Source organism: Orycteropus afer, unplaced genomic scaffold, assembly GCF_000298275.1.
Source record: "Orycteropus afer afer isolate SDZICR_OR568_19922 unplaced genomic scaffold, OryAfe1.0 scaffold00030, whole genome shotgun sequence".
In the NCBI taxonomy this organism is placed as follows: Eukaryota; Metazoa; Chordata; class Mammalia; order Tubulidentata; family Orycteropodidae; genus Orycteropus; species Orycteropus afer.
The window spans coordinates 15,013,743-15,035,915 of record NW_006921617.1 but is presented as its reverse complement, the minus strand read 5'-3'; the positions used below and the strand labels follow the sequence as shown (position 1 = coordinate 15,035,915).

At 40.0% G+C, this 22,173-nt stretch overlaps 1 protein-coding gene across 1 annotated transcript in view; it reads right to left on the bottom strand.

Moving 5' to 3' along the window:
• The window catches only part of CLUL1 (clusterin like 1), a 45,581-nt gene extending 35,822 nt beyond the window's left edge, over nucleotides 1–9,759 (bottom strand). The window contains exons 1-4 of the mRNA XM_007935615.2: nucleotides 9,648–9,759; nucleotides 7,035–7,183; nucleotides 1,915–2,082; nucleotides 1–61 (exon numbers count right to left, since the gene is read on the bottom strand). Coding sequence (XP_007933806.1) covers nucleotides 1–61; nucleotides 1,915–2,082; nucleotides 7,035–7,183; nucleotides 9,648–9,753 — 484 coding nt within the window. The 5' untranslated portion in view covers nucleotides 9,754–9,759. The remainder of the gene's footprint in view (nucleotides 62–1,914; nucleotides 2,083–7,034; nucleotides 7,184–9,647) is intronic.
• Nucleotides 9,760–22,173: the final 12,414 nt, after the last annotated feature.

The following is a 22,173-nucleotide window of genomic DNA, read 5'->3' as shown; positions in this document are numbered from 1 at the left end:
TTTCATTATCTTCACGGAAAGGAAACAAAAACTGATATATCATCGTGAAAACCTGTTCAATCTGTAAGGTGGGGTGAGGGATAGAAATGGAAGAAATTAGTTTTCTCTCTAGGCCATTTTTTTTTTTTTAATCACATACTTAAAAGTCAATTTACAGTAGTTGTTCTAAGTCAAGACTAATTTTGGGTGAATGAGGAAAAGGTGATTAACTTCAGATAATTCACTAATACTCTTATATCTGGTTTTGACTTTGACAATGGAAATAAGATCTGAGACTCCTGGTTTACGTTTGCTCACCGATAGTCTAAAAAGGCCAGACTTTTCAGTATTATTGATCAGTATTGATCAGTATTATTGATTCAGTATTATTGCAGCCTGATGAACTGGTTGTGCAAAAACTGTGATGAAGGGCTCTGTCTTAGTTCTTTTATTCTTTTTCCTTCAATAGAATGTCATTAGTGTCTTTATACTCTCTTTTTCTCTCTCTTCATAAATTAGTCTCAAGAAGGAAAGATCAATACATTCACATTGATCTTTTCAGGAATAGTACATATTACCAGTGGTCACTGCTCTCCTTGGCTATAGTCAAAAGAACTAATTGTAGGATTTCAGGTATCACTTCAGGGGGAGAAGACTTGCTGGCAGTTACAGGATGTTCTGTTCATCTATGAGCACCTGAGCCCAGGCCAGAACATAGTTGCCCTTATGCATTAGTGATGTGGCCATGCTGAGTGTGCTTGAACATATCAGCCATGAAGCGTCAGTGCTGTAGCTTCCCAATGCAGTTCAGGAACTCTTACAGGACTATGCCTTTCTCAAAAAAATTATCTGGATAAATTGTCTGCCTCTCCCTCTGCCAGCTTGTTCACCTGACTCCATCCACACACAAAAAAAATTTTAAATCCCAAGGAATGGACCATATGTTCATATGGTCACACAATTGATACAACTGGGAATGGCCCCAAATCTCTTGACTTCTAGCCAATGCTGTCTACTATATTCTGATACACTAAATAGTGACAAGGGCTATAAAAATAGAACAGATGCAACTATCAGTGGAGGCAAATTACCTTAGTATATCAATTATCCTACAAGTTGCTTCCTTTGTAATTGGGCATGGCACTGCCAAGCTAGGAGTCTATTCTAATTAGTGCATGCTCTAACATGGAGAGTAAAAATTCACTCGGTTCCATAGTCAGCTCACTTCTCGAAGGAAACACAAAATATAGACCAATAGAATTGGAGCCTTTTATGGAGCAGAGCTCGGCCTGTGCAGGTCACCACCCACTGCGATTCCTTATGTCCAGAGGATAGCTAGAGAATAGGTGACAAAAAAGAAACCATGCCAGTCTTGTACTACATATGTGCACAGGGTTAAAAGTGATGTGTGTGTGTGTGTGTGCATGTGTACCACATATAACCGGTCAAGTGCATTGAAGGAGAGATGAAGGAGGCAGAGAATGTCTTCAAATGTTTGGCCTTCAGGGGAAAAAAATTAAAGTATGTTGAAATCACAGACGGTAATACTATTATTTAGCATGCAGTTCAACAAACATTTATTGAATACCTTCAACGCTCAAAGACAAATAAAATGTGACCCCTGCTCTCAAACAGCTTACAATCTACAGGGAATGTGTTTACAAATAACAAATGCAAGGCCAAAAAACAGGGTATTTCTCAGAATGATACATGCAGTGTCATTAAAAGGAAGGGTAAACACTGAATGGATGTTCTACCTTGTACATTGTGTATACACAGGTGATCTTATGAACATTAGATTCTAGATTGCCAAAGGCCAATATCAAATTAGTTGTCTTAATTTTAAATATTAATACAAATTAATAATAATAATAAAGATAAACTGAATGAGGTGCCTTAAGAATTCTGAAATCTGGAGCTCTATTTTTCTCTTACCATACTTTTTATGGAGGACCAACTAGGTTGGCAGGTTGTATAGTATCTCATGCAGTTGCTTTCCAGGCAAGACTTGCATTCATCCCATGAATCTGTTAAAGACACCTGACATAGCCTCTCTTCCTCTTCCAGATGTTCTTGAACTTCATTCATAAGTTTCAAAGCCTCCTAATTAAGAAGTAGAAACAAACATTCTGTTTCCATTTCATAATTTTATGTGTATCTTAGTTGATTTCCCTTTTTTTAAAAAAGGCATATTCTAAATCATTTTTCCAGCCTTTCTTCTTCAGCAGCTGACAGATATACTCCAAAGCCTTCTGTTTGACTAATAGCACTGATTGATCCCTATTGAAGACTCTGCACATCTTATTTATGTGTTAATTTATTCATTCAACAAGTGTTCATTGAGAGCTTGCTACGTGACAGACATTACACTAGATGTGCGTGAATCCTCAATGAAGACGTGGCTCCTGCTCTGGAGGAACGCATCTCATCCATCGGCTTATCACATCCACATAACCTTCACATGCTCTGGGGAGGAGGGGAGGTGGGAGGTGGGTTTTAAGGCTTGAATAGCTCACAGCCTATTTCGCTTATTTGTGCTGCCATTAATTTTTGTATGTTCTGAAACATTGCAATAAAACTTAATCCTTGTATGTCAAATCAGATTTTTCCACTGAGTTACGTTCTAACTGTAAAGACGCTGTACTCTCACATGCTGCTCTTCTTGTCAGCATTCCGAGCACGCCCCCTGGTGGTGCCTTGTTTGCTTTGCCAACCATGGCTCTGGGTGGTCAGGAGCCCAAACCAAAAAACCAAATTCACTGCCATCGAGTCGGATCCGACTCATAACGGCCCCTCCTTGGGTTTCCGAGGCAGTATCACTACCGAAGTAAATTGCCCAACCTTCCTTCCGAGGAATGGCTGGAGGGTTTGAACCGCCTGTCTTCTGGTTAGCAGTCAAATGCCTTAGGCACCTCACCACCAGAGCTCCTGGTCAGGAGCCCAGCACAAGGGAATTTCTTCCCCAAAGAACCACAGCCTGCCCCCTCGCCGGGGTTTTCTCCTCGAGGCCCCAACAAGGACAGAACAGACTTATTTTTCTGTCCCACCCTAGATCCCTGGCTTTTCTGCTAAACCAAAGACAGGCTCTGTCCCTGCCTGAACCTAGTTAAGGGAAAACTAGTTGCTGTCCAGTCTACTCCGACTTGACCCATGTATGTCAGGGTAGAACTATCTGTGCTCTGCAGGGTTTGCACTGTCTTGACTGTTTTGGAAGTAGACCTCCAAGCCTTTCTCAGAGGAGCCTCTGGGTGGACTCAATGCACAACCTTTCCATTAGTTAGCATCCAAATGTGTTAAACATTTACACTATAATAATGTCCAGGTTTTATAAGAAGACATCTTCAAGGGCTAAAGGCAAGTCCCCTAAAAGAATATCGCTTTAGGAAGAAAAATCTCTGTACTTAAAACTAATTTATTGTGCATTCTTAGCTAACAGAAAAGGGGGAGAATAAAATCACCCTCCCCTGGGATATTAAGCCTGAATAATCGGTCCCACTGACAATCTTCCACATCTCTGCTGGGCTCGGTTTTCAGCGGATCTCATTGTACAGTGTCCTGATCCTAAGCCAGGTGGCATTTGCTATGGCTGGTATAAGAAAATTGGCAGGACACCACATGCACCCTTTGACCCGAGAAGATTTTTTTGTCTCCTTGGGCGTTACAGAATAATTTAGGAATCCTATGTTTTCTCCAGAAATGTTGCCTCACCAATGCCTTCCAGATTTTCTCCATTAGTCCCAATTGTAAATACTGTGCTCATTGTCATCATAAACCAAAAATCCCAATATTTCCAACTTCAAATGACACTAACAGTGTATCTGTGGGCAAATTACTTAACCTCCCTAAACCTCAGTCTTACCGGAATCACAATATGATACCTCTTAAATTTTTGTTTTAAGTGAGATAAGCAAGCTAGGCACCTAGCAAATTATTATTTTTATTATTATCTCTCAGATTTCCTTTCACCTGTCCCCCAAAACATGAAAAAAACCACTTACATAGATCCCAACTCTTGGGCCTACCATGTTGCCATGTATGAAACAGATGTCTGGCTTAAGACTGTCCCATCTAGTCCTTCTGTTTTCCCCTAAATATCCCAGCATTGACAGACTTCATTATTAGGACTCTAATACATACATACAGGCATACTCAGAGATGTTGCAGGTTTAGTTTCAGGCCACACAATAAAGCGAGTCACACACTAATTTTTTGGTTTCCCAGTGCAGCTAAAGTATAGTTTACACTATAGTCTGTTAAGTGTGCGATAGCATCATGAAAAGTTTGAAATATTGTGAGAATTACCAAAATGTGACACAGAGACATGAAGTAAACCCATCTGTTGGAAAAATGCCTACAATAGATTCATTCCACGCAGAATTGCCACAAACCTTCAGTCTATAAAAAAAATGCTTTATCTGTGAAGTGTAATAAACCGAGGTATGCCTATAGTTCAAAGCTTATCAAAATACCATATAAATCCGGTGTGGAGGCAAATCGCTTTAAGCTGGTCCAGGGTTTCTCACTTCATTAAGAGCAGTTTCAGATGCTCTCACTAAATACTAATAGGGAGAAGGTGAGGATGGGGAACATGATGATACCTGAGGATGCCAGGCTCAGTACTGGGAGACTTGGGGCACCAACACCATATTTGCCAATTCATAATTGGTCTAAATTGACCTTTATTCTAGGTTTAAAGTAACTTTAGGGAGGGCATTCAAAGTTAAATATATTTTTTAAAATTAACTTTTTAATTGAGTGCTTAAAACAAACCTTAAGTGTATAATTCAACAAATTTTTACACATTTTTTTAAAGAAATAATGAAAATTCTCCTGATTTCTGGGATTCTTCAAGGTCAGAACTAAATTCAATGCTAATTTATTTGACACCTCCGCCTCCCCCAATTCTTTTCATAGTACTACACTCTTGGCTTGCAAGGAGGCTTGAGAAAGTGGGAAACAGTCTCTGGATCCCATGTGCACAACATCTGCCAACTTTCTCCCCTTTCATTCATGACAGTGTGGGGGTAACACATCAATTAATATCTCAAACCTCAGTTTCCTTAGCTGTAAAATGAAAACACTGATTTACCCAGATGTTGGAAGGATTCAATGTGATACTATGTTTTGTAAAAGGCTATAAATGACGTCTGGTGTCATTATTCCCATCTGGCAAGACTCACAAGTCTATTAGGGATGAACCTAGCTCTGGGGGGCTTCTACATTTTCCTGATAAGGAGCTATTTTTTATTTCCTCAAAATTTTTTGATTGCTGCCCAAAGGAGGAGGGCTTGCAGCTGCTGGTCAGGCAGTCTCCTTTCCTTTCCAGGAACCCTGCCTGTCCCCAGGGTGGTAGGTGTGGCAGCAACATCAGCTGGTCTGGTGACAGGCCAGCATGCAACTCAAGGGTCAGCCTGTCAGTGGGCCCTATCCCAATTGCTTAATGGACTCCCAAAGCTGTGATGCTCAGAAGGGAGGAGAATTCAAGAAGCTTTCTAGAACTTAGTGGCCCCCAACTGAGGTGCATGTACACTGGGGCACAGAAAGGAAATATTAGAACTTCCTTTTGTGCTTTTTAAATTAATAATAATAATAATAATAAAGACCAGGCTATTGTATCATTTAATATACTGGTGTTCTCTTGAGGTATTTCTGTCAGATAATTGCATGTGGCCAACTACATGCATGAATCTTGGGGAAGAGAGGACCCTCCACAATCCAGAAGCATTGGCAGTCTTTCCTCACTTGCAGGTGATTGCAATAAATTGCCCTTTAAGGAGACTCAGGTGGATTGATAATATTTAGTATCGGGTTTTCACTAAAATGTTTTGTTCTTAGTTGGAGTGAGTCAACTCCTGACTCATGGCAACCCCATGTGTATGAGAGTAAAACTGTGATCCACAGGGTTTTCAATGGCTGGTTTTTCAGAAGGAGATCACCAGGCCTTTCTCCCGACTCCATCTCAGTCTGGAAGCACCGCCAACACCTGCTCAGCATTCCGGCAACATGCCAGCCTCCTCTGATAGATGAGCGGCGGTTGCACATGAAGTGTATTGGCCGGGAATCAAACCTGGTTATTCCCCATGAAATAGAAGAATTAATTCTACCATGGAACCAACCAATGTCAACTCTCACAAAATAGACAGGAAGCTTGGAAAGGTTCCTGTGAAAAATCTTGTCAGATTGAAAAAAAATACAAAAATATTTAAACTCAAATGGACAAGAGCCAAGTGGTAGAGCTGACATGTCTCTATGATGAGCTCTTTTTTGGCCACATGACAAAGTAAAAACATGATCTGATCAGAATGGGCAAATTGGCTGAAAATTTCAAAATGTCTAGAAGATTATTGGAAATATGGACTTACATCTACCCTAGTTGGACAGATGATAGCAATTCATATATGTAATTTATAAATAAATAAATGCTAATAATTAAACCAATCAATTAATTAATAAGTAAATCCTAATAATTCTTTTAGTAATAGGGATGTGAGATTAAAAAAAAAAAAAAAATTGGAGATCACTGATCTAGTCAAAGAAGCTCTGGTGGTGTAGTGCCTAAGGCATTTGACTGCTAACCCAAAAGCCAGCAGTTCAAACCCACCAGCCACTCCTCAAAAGGAAGGTTGGGCAATCTATTTCCATAGTGATACTGCCTTAGAAACCCAAGGAAGGGTCGCTATGAGTCATATCCAACTCAACAGGAGTGTGTTGTGTTGTGTTGATCTAGCCCAAATCTCCCAAACACATTAGCCTCAATATTTTAACTCAGAGGAGACTAGTTATAATGAAGTATTTTGAGAAAGCAGCACTTCTCAGAAATGAATCCCCCAAATTCCTGGATTTAGGGTCCACTCCATACCCTACAAAGGCTCATTCTACAAGGAATATGTTCTTCAAGGAAATTTGAAGTTTCCTTCAAACTTTTCTCCCAATAAAGGTTGCTGTCCAGAAAACTTATTATCAGGGGAAATCAGCTGTTCATCAATTGCACTAATAAGTGCCAAATATTTAGTCCAGATATGTTTGGGAACAGATATAATTTACAATGACTGTACCTGCTTTTCTGCTCTGCATTTCTTCAGGGTTTTCATTAGATTAGTATGTTCTTCCTCTCGTCTTTCCATCATGATTTTCATCTGCTTAATCCCAATCAAAGCCGTCTTCACCTCTTCATCTTCCTCCGTCTCTCCAGACTCAGAAAAACCTAAAAGATATGTTAGTTTTGTCTCTGGTATCTGATCAGATTACAAAGCAGAAAGTTCACCAATTTTTCATGACCCCTGTCATAGTTAAAGTCGTGTGTCAACTTGGCTGCACCATGGTTTTGAGCAGCTGGGCAGGTGCTGATGGAGTTATTCCCCATGATGAGATTATAATCACCTTCGTGGTGGAATCTGCTATGATCAGCTAGCGAGCTGCTTTTGGGGTGTGGTCTACTTCCAGTATATAAGGAGAAGTTTCAGAAACGGTCTCTAGCTTTTGGCACATCTGGATCCTGCATTTGCCCAAGTCTTCATCTCAGTGGCCTGCCATGTTGCCTGCTGATCTTGGGATTGTCCCTAGACTTGAACTATTGGCCTGACTTCTTGTCTGTTAATCTTGGGGCTGTGCCATTGTACTTGTCGATCTTGGGTTTGTCAGCCTCAGCAGCCAGCAGCTGCATGAATCAGGAAAAGTCTCCAGCTCTAGTGGGCCTGGAACAGGAGGCAGAGCTGAAGCCCAAGGTTGAGGGACCTTCACCCAGTTCCTAGTGCTGACACATAGAACTCAGACGTCTAGCCTCCTCAACTGGAAAGGAATAAGTCCCTATTTGTTAAACCATCCATTTGTGATATATCTATTATAGCAACACTAGAGAACCAAGACATTCCCTTATTAGAGGCTTAATTTTTCTTTTATAATATCAAACTCCAATAATCTTTTGGCTGTCAACTTCAAATGAGTGCAGCTGCCACATGGCTGGGGCCTTCTGTTCCTTAGCTCTGAGCTCTTTAACAAGGCAGAGCAATTTAACTTCATTCTTGTCGTTTTCCTTAGGTCCTGTTTTAATTTACCCATTTCTTTCCCCCTTTCACTTAAGACTCAAGTGTGTTTATATTAGAGATAATTTAGAATTTCCTTCACAAACATTTATGTTATATGCCAACTGGGGACCTCAAACACAGTGAAAAATTTCCTCGGCTTTTGATGCTTCAATTACCTTCCAAAGAGCCATCAAATTCAGAAAGTATCTCAGAGAAGGCAGGGGTCCATAATAACCTAGCAGACATCTCATCCTCACCTCTCATAAGCCTTGAAACCAGTTGCTGTGGAGTAGACCTCAACTCGTGGCAGCCCCACGTGCGTCAGAGCAGAACTGTGCTCCAGAGGGTTTTCAAAGGCTGATTTTTCAGAAGCAGTTCGCCAGACCTTCCCTGTGAGGAGCTGCTGCGTGGAGGCGAATCTCCAGCCTTCTGGTTAGCAGCTAAGCGCATTGGCCATTTGCACCACCCAGGGACTTCAATAAGCATTTGTTGTTGTTGCCGGTTGCCATCAAGTAAATTCCCACTCATGGTGACCCCATGTGTCCTGAGTAGAACTGCTCCACAGGGTTTTCAGGGCTGTGACCTTTCTAAAGCAGATTGCCAGGCCTTACTTCTGCTGTGCTTCTGGGTGGGTTTGAATCAGCAACCTTTCTGTTAGTAGTCCAGTGCTTAACCATTTGTACTACCTAGGGACTCCAACAAGCATTTAGTGGGCATGAAATTCATTGTCATGCTCTTTTCACAACAGCTAGTGGAGCTTATTCTTGCCTCTAAATTTAATTACAGATTCCTGAGCAGCCACAAAAGAGCCCTGGTGGCATAAACAGTTATGTGCTCAGCTGTTAACTGAAGGTTAGATGTTTAAACCTACCCAGTAGCTCCACAACAACTGCTTCCATCAGGATTACAGGCAAGAAAACCTATGAGACAGTTCTCTGTCACACAGGGTCTCCATGAGACCAAATCAACTTGATGGCCCCTGACAACAATAATCAGCTACAAGGACTCCACCCAGAGGTGCCTCCTAAAACAGACCTGGTGATCTGCTTCTAAAAGCCTTGAAAACCCTATGCAGCAGCTCGACTCTGCATACACGGGGTCTCATCATGAGTCAGAATGGGCCCTATGGCAAACAACAATCGGCTGCACTTCAGCTCATTTATTTTTAAGTGTTTAGTGCCCCAAACACATATCATTAAACAAAGGTCACCAGTTAATGATCACAGAGCAACTACATTCAGTGTAATTATAATCCATTCTTTCACTGTTTAAGAATAATTGCACAGATTAATTGTTTAAATGTTTGAAATACTAGAAAAGTATTTCACTGTTCATTAAAACTGTGCTTAGATGAAACCAAACATCTGGATGATACAAAAAAAAAAGCAGTCAAAAAAGTTGGCAAGTTTTATCTGCATGATAGCAAACATCTGGCTATGTGAACATTCTGAGATACTTGATTGGAATTTTCTATTTTTATCCAGATGTTTGGCGTCACGTATACTTGGTTTAAGTGCCTAGAGAACATTTTACCGTGCAACACAAGGGTTGTCATGAATGCACTTATCTCTCAACTGTAAATCACTGTAAATGCCAACAGGGCATACAAACAGGACACAGCCCAGATAAAGAGAGCAAACATACTCTTCAGGTTTCCACTGATAGCAGTTTCGTCCTTCCAAGTAGGTGCACAGTGACAGTCTTTCAACCACAGCAGATGCACAATAAACACCAAGAGTGGCGGCTTCATGTTCCCACTGTTACTGCAAAGGAAAAATAAACCTCATCAAATGCCTTCCATTATGTTATTTTCTGCCTGCATCAATGGAAAACACATGGAGCTCCCAAAACATTTTTCTTTTTGACTTTAGACAACTTATGCTAATGTGCCTGGAACATTAGGAAGCTTGAAATATAAGTTAAAGAAAAAAAAAAAAAGCTCCTATTAATTTACATTCTTTATGACAGTTAAATAAGATCATCATCTCAAGTATTACTATAGTCTCCAAGACCTGAAATTGAAGGCAATGAGCAGTATGGATCACAGACACACGGAGGCCAATCTTCATGCTATTTGCATGTCAACCGTAAAATCCCTAAATACAGAGTCAGTTAAAATCATGTCACAGGGATTATTTTCCCTTCAGAATTCAGAGTCTTTTCACTAGATGGCTCACTATTTTCTTTTTTTCTTTTGTAAATGAAAGCAAAAACAGCCTCACACATTTTTCCTCATACCTCTTAGAAAACCCATCAAGCTATGAACAGTGCACAGTTAAATTTTTTTCTTCTCAGATAATGGATTTCCTTATACACTTAATTTGATTTACATTGGTTATAAACACTTCAAATGCAAATGTTTAAAACATTAAGAAAAATTAAATAAATGCAAACAGCTATGTTTTAATGAAGTTAAATCTATAAAATAACTCCAAGGGGGTTATTTACTTGGTAATTTGAATAAACAAAAGTGAAAAACAGCTCCATTAGTTAACTAACATTTGGAATGTCTCATAATAACAAGCGCATCCAGGGACTTTATAAAATAACATCTGTACTTGTAGTTACAAACTTATCACATTTTATGTACATCATGTGAGCTAACTTTTTTCTTTTTATTAAGACCCTGTTTACCAACGAAACTTTTCAATGTAGTATATTTACCACTCACTTTGCAATATTTCCCCAGTGAAGTTGCTGAGAGCTTCTGGAAGGGCCTGCAGTTTTTTCTGATCTGATTTCAATCAGTGTCAAGGATTTAGCCTTCTTCTAATAATTTGATGACACAGTTCTTAATCCTATTAACCTAATATTTTGAGATTAAGAATGATTTAAAACTGGGTAGGCTTTGGAAACATACACTAGAGGGCGGGCTGTGCACATAATCAGGAACAATGACCTTGGAGTACTTTATTTAACACGTGTTTTGATAGAACGCATCAAAGCCTTAAAAAATATTTTTGAATGTCAATTTTATGACATGTATATTCCTATGTGGGTCAAAAATTATTCTTAAATTAAAAATATAAGCAATAATATGAGATTGAGTAAGTAAACTTTTAGGATAAACATTTCAAAAAGAATACTTACATAATTGTTTGATCTGTTTGACCATATGCACATTTTAACTAGATAAAGTGATAAAATCTAGCATATAAATAATGAAATAGGTAAGGATTTCAGGCCCACTAGGTGGTGCAAGGGAGCTCTGGTGGCCTAGTGCCTAAGGCATTTGACTGTTAACCAGAAGGCTGGTGGTTCAAATCCACCAGACACTCTTTGGAAGGAGGACTGGGCAATCTATTTCTGTAGAGATATTGCCTCAGAAACCCAAGGAGGGGTCACTGTGAGTTGAATCAGTTCCACGGCAGTGAAGTTTTTTTTTTTTTTTTTTTTTTTTAAGGTGGTACAAACAGTAACTTGCTCAGCTGCTAACCTACAAGTAAGAGGTGGAACCTACTCAAAGGTGCCTTGAAAGAAAGCCCTGGTGATAGCCTTCCGAAAAGTCAGCCATTGAAAATCCTGTGGGCACAGTTCCACTCTGACACACATGGGCTCACCATAAGTCAGAATAAACTGTATGGCAACTGGCATGGTTGGTTACAATTTGCTAATAAATTAGATGAACTAAAAACTCAGCCCCCAAAGGATTAATTCAAAAACAATTTAAAGGTATATTCGCTGTCATAGTCAGATCCGGGACCTACAATAATCAGATCTCTTAGTTACTGAAATCTCAGAGTAATCTGTTGCCCCTCTTTGAAAGTTTTTAGAGACTAACTAATCAATACTTATTGTGTGCTCAGACCTTTCCTAAGCCGGTAGACCTTGACAGTTCTGCACCTTGGGGGCCCTTAAAAATTGGTCCTTGATTCTGAGCAACTTGCACTCTGAGTTTAACCCGGCTCCACTTGGAAACTGAGAATGTGCTCAGGACACACATTCAATGTCCAGGCCTACACCCCATTTCAGCTGTCTTGATTACTCACTAATTATCTGTTTTAGTTGGAAACCTCTTCCTTAGCTCTGTTGGAAAAATAGATCAACTCAAAGCAAAACTGGGACTATTATTTTTTTTAAGGAGCTTATTTTGCTTTTGAACAATTAGAATCGATACCTATAAACAGATATGTACTATATTGAAAAATAAGTTAAACAATGGAGGAGGAAGCACTTTGGGTATTTTTCTCAGGAAGAGAAGAACAGCATTCTGGAAAAGTCAGTCCTAGGAAATTGTTCAGCTCTGCTCTGAATTCCTGAAGATAGCTTAAAAAAATGATTGCAGCAGTACATAGAGAACTGCCAGAAATTCAAGCCCTATTTCAAAGGGGACGTAGAATGAAGGGTATTGCTGATGTAGATGGATGTTGGCTGAAATCAGAGAATACTAGAAAAATGTTTACATGTGTTTTATTGACTATGCAAAGGTATTTGATTGTGTGAATCACAACAAATGATTGCAAAGAATGGGAATTCCAGAACACTTATCTGTAGTCATGAGGAACCTATACATAGACCAAGAGGCAGTTGTTTGAACAAAACAAGGGGATGCTGTATGGTTTAAAATCAAGAAATATGTCTATCAGGAATATATCCTTTCACCATACTTATTCAATCTGTATGCTGAGCAAATAATCCAAGAAGCTGGACTATATGAAGAAGAATGAGGCATCGGGATTGAAGGAAGACTCAGTAACAACCTGTCATATGCAAATGACACAATGTTGCTTGCTGACAGTGTAGAGGACTTAAAGCACTTACTGATGAAGATCAAAGATTATCACTTTCAGTATTGATTACACTTCAACATAAAGGAAACAAAAATCTTAACAACTAGACCAATAAGAAATATCATGTTTGGAAATACTGACATTGTCAGGAATTTCTTTTTACTTGGATCCACCATCAACGTTCATGGAAGCAGCAGTCATGAAATCAAATATAGCATTGGGGACAACTGCTGCAAAACCTCAAACCATTGCCATCGAGTTGATTCTGATTCATAGTGACCCTTTAGGATGGAGTAAAGCTGCCCTTTAGAGTTTCCGAGACTGTGAATCTTTATGGAGGCAGATTGCCTTAACTTCCTCCCACAGAGCAGCTGGTGGGTTTGAACCACTGACATTTTGATTACCAACTAAATATTTTAATTACTATGCCAAAGTAACAGCAAAGCTGTTACTTTGAGGACTTAGGTGCACCTGACCCAAGCCATGATATTTTTCAATTGACTCATATGCATGTGAAAGCTGGACAATGAATAAGGAAGATCAAAAAGATTTGATGCATTTGAATTCTGGTGTTGGCAAAGAATACTGAGTACACCATGGACTACCAGGATGAACACATCTGCCTTGGAGGAAGTACAGCCGGAATGGTCCTTGGAAGAGGATGTTGAGACTTTTTCTCAGGTGCTTTGGACAAGTTTTCAGGAGGTACCAGCTCTTGGAGAAGGACATGCTTAGTAAAGTAGAGGGTCAGTGAAAAAGAGTAAGATCCTCAATGAGATGAATTGGCACAGTGGGTGCAACAATGGCTCAAACATAGCAATGATTATGAGGATGGTGCAAAACTGGGCAGTGTTTTGTTCTGTTGTATGTAGGGTTGCTTTGAGTTGGAACCAATTCAATGGTACCTAACGACAACATAATTCCAAACCATCATTTCACTGAATATGAAACTTGCATTAGGAAGTCCAGTGACTCACCACTGAATGACAGATTTCTTTCTTTGTCCTTTTTCCCCATTTAAGTGTAATTTCTGAGAACAGAACATTATTGCTAATTAGTACTAATTACTTTTTAAAAAATATTTTGATGCCTCCAGAAACATTCTTCTTCTAATTACTTCATCTATTTTCACAGCTGCCATTTTGTTCTTAAAACTAAGCAAGAGTTCATGCAAGTCCTGGTACTTTATAATTATGACATCACTGTGTTCAAAATGTAAGTGTATTCTAAAATATTACGGATAGATGGTTGGTAAGTAGACCTAGAAGCAAAGGCATAGTAATTAAGAAAGGCAGAAAGAAGACACTGTGGAACCAACTGAGAATAGAGGACTTGGACAGATGGACTTCAAAATATTAGCTTTACTGTTGCTAACCTCAGGCTTGAACAGAGTGACTTAGATGTGTGTGTTTAATATTTTGGTAATAAGCTGGATTTGCCCACCTTGCCACTTGCACAACAGAAAATCATCAGGCTCCCAGCTGGGATACTTAAGAGGCAGAAGGCAGACCAGGGAGCATGTGTGTGTGTGTGTGTGTGTGTGTGTGTGTAGCCCAATGTCAACGATGTCCTCTGGGGCAGGCAACCCTGTAGCTCTGCATGTGTTCTGTAGACATACTAGGATGTTCTGTCTTGAACCAGTAAATTTGGAAAGGGAAGCACAGTGAGAGAATTGCTAAGGAGCTCTTCACAGCTGACATCCATGAACTTACATATTCACTCATGAGTCATAAAAGTTGTTCCTGCTTTGTAGGGTGAGAAATCAGAGGGTGAGAGTCCAGGATCGTTACCCTGGTGGAAGTCCTTCCACACAGTAAGAAGAGCTCTTGGAATAGTTGATACAGTAAATGTATATTAGGTGCCTGTTTTCTGCCAGATACTCGGGATGTGGTGGATACAAAACAGACAGGTCCCCACACTCTTGGAATGTGCACTGAATTCTAATGGGAGGGAAATGGCTGATAAGCAAATAAATACATAAGAAAGAAAATGTCAGAAGATGAAAACCGTTACAAAGATAAGAAAATGAGAGCAACGTAATTGCAAGAGTCTCACAGGAGCCCTGGTGGCTCAATGGTCAGGTGCTTGGCTGCTAACCAAAAGCTGATGGTTGGAACCCACCAGCCACTCCACAGGAAAAAAGACTTGGTGATCTGTTCCCATAAAGATTACAGCCTTGAAACCCTGTGGGGCGGTTCTACTCCATCCTATAAGGCTACTATGAGTTGGAATTGACTCAATAATACGTAACAACAACTAGGAGGGCAAATGGTTAGCTAATTTAACTGCTAACCCAAAGGTTGGCATTTTGAGTCTATCCAGAAGCATCTAAGAAGAAAGGCCTGGTGATCTACTTATGAAATATCAGCCATTGAAAACCCTGTGGAGCACAGTTCTACTCTGACACACAGGGGGTCCCCATGGGTTGGGATCAATTCGACAGCAACTGGATATTTGTAACAGAATGGGGTTGCTTGTGCTCATCATCCTTTTTATTCTACCCCTTTCTCAAATCTGTTGGAAAAGGATGGGATACTCCATCCTCTAGATCTCTTTTACCCTATCCACACTAATCTCTCCATAGGAAAGGGTCTTTTCGTATAATAATGAATGACAGCTATGCTTCTATACTAGTAAAACAGGAGTTCATTTTGTAGATGCTCCTCTCTGAAGAATGTGAGATGCAGGCAAGCAGGTATAGCCAATCCAAAACCAAAACAATCCTACTGTCATTGAGCAGTTTCCAATTCATAGTGATCCTATAAGGCAGAGTAGACCTGCCCCAAAAGTTTTTCCAAGGCTGTAAATCTTTACAGAAGGAGATTACCTCATCTTTTTCCTGCAGAGTAGCTAGAGGGTTTGAACCATTGACCTTTTGTTGTCAGTCAAATGCGTTAACCACTACACCATCAGAGCTCCTAATGCTGTAGTAAATTGCTATGGTGGGCTGATACCAAGATCCTGGGAGGAATGGAGAAAAAGGAAAGCAGGAAGAAGTAGACCAAGGAGGAAGGAGCAAGTGCAGGCAAGGTGGAGTCAGCACTGATCAGAAGGTGATCTGCGAAGAGCCATCAAGATGTTACGTGATCCTTTGGATTCCAGGAGGGTTACTGATTCCCAGTAAGAATAAGCTGAGCTTGTAAACTCATCTAATCCACTTCAGGCTATGGTAGTTGGTTTAAGGATACATCTCTTCAGCAATATTTGCTGAGTGCCTTCCATGTGCAGGCCCTTTACTGGATCTAGATGCCTTCTCAATCTCTCTAATGACTGCTCTTCCTTTGCTCCATCCTTAGATGTTTACATTCTCCAGGTTGGGTCCTTGACACTTTTCTCTTCTAACTCAGAGCTCTCTTTGGATGCCTTGCTCAGAACCACAGACACATATAGCCAGCCTTCTACTGACTCTCTCTTTCTCTGCATTGCCAACAGGGATTTCAGATTCAGTAATTCCCATTACAGCTTTTTCTCCTCAAGCTCGCTCCGCCATGATCTCCTTGTCACCAGATCTAGAAATTTGGAAATCATCCCAGACTTCTCTCTCCCCTTCAATCCACGGCAAACTCAGGCAGACTACCAGACTATGTGTTGGATCTGGGCCCATGATACATAAAGACTCATGGAAGTTAATTGCTTTGGAAGTACCGAGCTTTATTATTGCGTATTCTAAAGCATGTAGGAATCAGTAGACCATCATAGAAAATATGTAAAATTATGCATAATTTAAAATCAAGGTTTTTTTTAAAAAAAAATTCTGCCTACATTATTATGACCCTGACAAATGTATCTTAATTTAGTTCAATATCTCCATGACAACAGGATGAGTAAAATACCATAAATGTCTGATGATAATGATAGCCTTTCCCAATGTCCTGTGGAGGAGTAAATCATTCTGTTAGTTGTGCAGAAACATTTTTGTCCTAATTTTTCATCCATAATTCCCTAAGTAGTTGCAAATTCAAATTAAAGAAGAAAATAGAAACAGCAGCATATAAACAATATCAACATGTATCACTTCACTTGTTAAATTTATTCTAAACAAATCAGAATTTCTCTTGTGTACTGACTCTGCAGATCTTTGGAATGAGAGAACTAAATACCTAGATTATTCTAATGGGCAAAGAAATTGTACAAATATCTTGTAGTTATATCAAATCCCTTAGGAGAGCTCTTTGATTGTTGCCAGGTTTTTATCTGGAAGGAGACTTGTCTGTGTCAGGGAAGGCAAAATTCTCTCCATGGTCAGCAAAACTTTAATTTTGGGCCACTTGTTAGCCAAAAATTGTTATTATTTTTAATCAGAGTTGTGAACTAATATGACTATTTTCCTAAAATCTAGGTGAGAGTGAATACTTATTTAAGTGATGTATCCACATTAAAATAAAATAAAGATAGACAATATGTAAGAGATTTTTGCATCACTTTCTTTGGCCTACGTATCTGACAGAATGCTGGAATAAAATAGACTCCACCTCACATGGTTCAGATGAAGAGACTCTAAGGAAGGAGCGACTTACTAGCTATGGTGTAAGTCCTTTACGACTACTAGGAATGGAAGGGCAAGGAGTGGAGCCCAGTGAGAGCAGAAACTGGGAGGCGGTGCTGCTGGGAAGGGGCCATAGTCATGGGGGATGAACCCAAGAGCCCCGGAGGCAAGAGGTGTGGCGACACAGCCAGCAGGTTCAGCCGTCCCAGGCACAGAGCTAGACAGAAGGGTGAGGGTGCTGCTGTAGACAGTGGCTGTAGGCACGCAGTCTGCCACTGTGCTTTGGCCTGGCACTAGTGTGATGCAGTCACCATTCTGCACTGTGCAATTGATACGTGACTCAGGTATATACTCATTTTCAAAGGCTCACTCTAGCTGCTGACTTCCCTCACTGCTGCCTTATTCATTTCTACAGATGAAGAGAAAATTGGGGGAAAAGCACAAATAGTACAAAAGAATTTCTAGGAAATCTATTAGAATTATTACAGATTCTGTTAACACTAAGCAGTAGTAGGAACTGAAAACTGGTCTTGCCACAGAGGAGCAGGTGGGGCCCAGGAAGGGAGATGCTCACAAGTGATCCTTGTCTAAACAGTCTGGGTAATCATACCTAAAATCAGGTCATTTGTTTTTGTGCATGTGTTTGATGTTTTTAATTTTTTTTATATATAGTGTTTGTTTCTTCTTTTTAAATCTCTAAGCCTTCAATAAAATCTCTTTTATTTGGGAAAGGACTCCAGTAGTCCTTTGGCTGTAAAAGGGTAGGCCTGCAGTTTGTCTGGAGTGAGCTTGAGGTAAGGAAACTAGACTTTTGCATAACAAAATAAGAGTCATTTTACTTCCTGGTGTGTTTGGATTATTATGACTGTGGACTGATGTTTGACATCCCCTGACCCTAGGGTCAGAACGGGGGCTGTCCAGAGTCTCAGAGGTCTGAGCCCTGGAACTCAAGAAAGAAATTTCATGAAGAAAGAGCTGTGATTTCAGTGGAAGCTGGATTCCTATAACATCTTCCTCCTAAGGGAGATAGTCAGAGGATAGCAAGGCAATAGAAGCCAGGAGTGGCGATATCAGAATTGGTTTCTCATTTTGTGCTGTCTTTGCTTGGATGTGGGGAGTTAGGAGTCAGCTGTACGTGCCCTCAGGACAGGGGTGTGGGGGTGTTTGGCTTTCCTTCTCCCGCCTCTGGGTATGCAGTATAGTAGCAGCATTATTTCAAAAGGAATGCTGCAAAACCTAGCACTTTAGAAGTATTCCAGGGCAGTGATTCACAGCCAGAGGTGACCAATTCCAACTTGGGAAGGTTTGTTCTTCTTAAGGTCCACAGGGTGAATACTTGAATTATAGGTACTCCCTGATTTATGACATATTCGAGTTATGAGGAACTGCACTTACGACCATCCTTTTATTCCCTTTTTTTTTTTTTTACATCTTATCATTAGTAATATGTTCTACATACAATGTTGCAGCATGTAATTTGCTGATGTTATCACTCTCATGTCAACCCCCACAAGAAAATGAGGTATTCAATTTATGTCAGAAGCAACTTACGATGCAGTCATCGGAATGGAACTCTGTCATAAGTTGGGGACTGCCTAAATATCCCTTAAATATCCTGGAAAGCAGAAAAACTAAGGAGCATTTGGGTTACGTGTATATTCATTAAAAATGAAAAGAAACAGAAAGAAAGGAAAGGAAACACAGAAGAGGAAGGGGAGGAGAAGGAAACTGTCATGGAATTATCCTAATGTAGGTAACATAAAAAAACAGACAAGTTTTCCAGAAATGTGTCCTTCATCATTTCTATTTTTGACACTTTCAATGACTGTGTAGAATGTTCTTTCCTCAAGTAAAATTATTTTTATAAAATTATTGCCTAAGGCACTTGACTGCTAACTAGAAGGCTGGCGGTTCAAACCCATCAGCCACTCCTCGGAAGGAAGATGGGGCAATCTATTTCCGTAGTGATACCGCCTCAGAAACCCAAGGAGGGGTCGCTATGAGTCGGTCCGACTCGACGGCACATAACACCAACAACAACAGGGTAAAATGAAGGGAACTCTGGTAGCATAATGCCTAAGGCATTTGACTGCTAACCAGAACGTTGGTGGTTCAAACCCACCAGCCACTCCTTAGAAGGAAATGGGGCAATCTACTTCCATAGTGGTATGGCCTTGGAAACCCAAGGAGGGGTTGCTATGAGTCAGATCTGACTTGATGGCAGTGTTGTTTCTTTTTTAGGGTAAAATGAAGGATCTCTGGTGGCATGGTGGTTAAAGCATTCAGCTGGTAACCAAAACGTTGGCAGTTCAAACCCACCAGCAAAGCACTAAGAAAGTAATAAAACAGAAGAAAGGAAAAGAGAAGAAAATAAAAATGGCTCACTACACTAAACAATAAACAAAATAATAATAAACAAAAACATTTACAATAAACAGAAAAGCAAGTGGTAATAAAGGTCAAAGAAAAGAAGGATTAAGACTCACAAAAAACAAATAACAAAGTTGAAGTAAGCCACTACTCATCGGCAATTATAGTGAATAAAAATGGACTACATGCTCCAACCAAAAGGTAGAGAGTGGCAGAATGGATAAAAAATATGATCCAACTATATGCTGTTTACAAAAGACACACCTGAGAATCAAGGACACAAATACGTTGAAAGTAAGAGAATGGGAAAAAAATTCTGTGCAGATAATAATTGAAAGAGCTAGAACGGCAATCTTAATAGCAGACAAAGTAGATTTTAAGACAAAAAATGACAGAAGAGATAAAGATGAATATTATATAATGATAAAAGAGCAAATTAATTGAGAAGATTTAACAATATAAATATATATGCACTCAACTTCAGAGCTATTAAATATATAAAGCAAATACTGACAGAATTGAAGGGAGAAATAGACAGCACTGCAGTAATAGTTGGAGACTTCATCATACCACCTTCAATATTAGACAGAACATGTAGAAAGAAGATCAACAAGAAAACAGAAGACCTGACTGACATTAGACTTAACAGACTACCAACTAGACTTAACAGACATATGTAGAACACTCCACCAAAAACAAACAGCACAAAATACATTCTCCTCCAGTGCACATGAATCATTCTCCAGGATAGAAGAATGTGGCATCAGGATTGGAGGAAGACTCATTAACAACCTGCGACATGAAGATGACACAACTTTCCTTGCTGAAAGTGAAGATGACTTGGAGCACTTACTGTTGTTGTTGTTGTTATGTGCCCTCGAGTCGGCCCCGACTCATAGCGACCCCTCCTTGGGTTTCCGAGGCAGTATCACTACGGAAGTAGGATTGCCCAACCTTCCTTCCGAGGAATGGCTGGTGGGTTTGAACCGCCAGCCTTCTGGTTAGCAGTCAAGTGCTTTAGCCACTATGCTACCAGAGCTCCCGGAGCACTTACTGGTGAAGATTAAAGAATACAGTTTGCGATATGGATTACATCTCAACATAAAGAAAATGAAAATCCTCACAACTGGCCAATGAGCAGCATCACAATAAATGGAGAAAATATTAAAGTTGTCAAAGATTTCATATTACTTGGTTCCACAATCAACACCAAAGGAAGCAGCAGTCAAGAAATCAGAAGATGTATTGCACTAGGCAAATCTGTTGCAAAAGGCTTCTTTAAAGTGCTGAAGAGCAAAGCTGTCTCTGAAGACCAAGGTGAACCTAACCCAAGCCTTGGTGTTTTCAATAGCCTCATATGCATGTGAAAGCTGGACAATGAATAAGCAAGACCAAAGAAGAGTTGATGTTTTTGACTTGTGGTGTTGGTGAAGAATACTGAAGGTGCCATGGACTGCCAGAAGAAAGAGCAAATCTGTCCTGGAGGAGGTGCAGTCAGAATGCTCTTTGGAAGCGAGAATGGCCAGACTTTGTCTCACCTACTTTGGTCATGTTATCAGAAGGGACCATTCTCTGGAGAAGGATGTCATGCTTGGTAAAGTGGAGGGTTAATGGAAAGGGGGAAGGCTTTCAATGAGATGGATTGACACAGTGGTTGCAAAGATGGGCTCAGATATAGCAAGGATTGTGAGGCTGGTACAGGACCGGACAGTTTTTCTTCTGTTGTACATTAAGGTTTCTATGATTTGTAGCCAACTTGACAGCACCTAACAACAACAACTCAAAAACAAATTCAAAATAAGTTAGGGACCAAAATATGCAAACTAAAACCATAAAATTCTTAGAATAGAAAGCAAGGTCAACGCTGTTGTACCTAGCTTTTGACGATAGATTATATAATAACAAAAGTACAAACAGCAAAGACAAGATAAATTAATGGGACCTCATAAAAATTTTAAAAAATTGCTCATCAAGAGACTTTACCAGAAAAGTGAAAAGACAAGCTACTGACTGGAAGAACATTTTCATAAACTATGGTAGTGTAGTACCTAAGGCACTTGACTGCTAACCAGAAGGCTGGTGGTTCAAACCCACCAGCCATTCCTTGGAAGGAAGGTTGGGCAATCTACCTCCATAGTGATACTGCCTCGGAAACCCAAGGAGGAGTCACTATGAGTCGGGTCCAACTTGATGGCACATAACAACAACAACACATGTCCTACAAGACTCTAATAACCAGTATATATATAAGACTTTGACAAGTTAACAAGAACAGCAAAAAGACAATCCAATTACAAAATGGGCAAAGTATTTGAATAGACATTTCACCAAAGAGGACATTCAAATGGAACCCAAACACATGAGAAGATGCTCAACATTATTAGCCTTCCAAACCAAAAAACCAAACTCACTGCCATCGACTTGGTTCCAACTCACAGCGACCCTTCCTTGGGTTTCTGAGGCGATATCTCTATGGAAGTAGATTGTCCGGTCTTCCTTCCAAGGAGTGGCTGGTAGGTTTGGACCTCTGGCCTTCTGGTTAGCAGTCAAATGCCTTAGGCACTATGCCACCAGAGCCATCAGA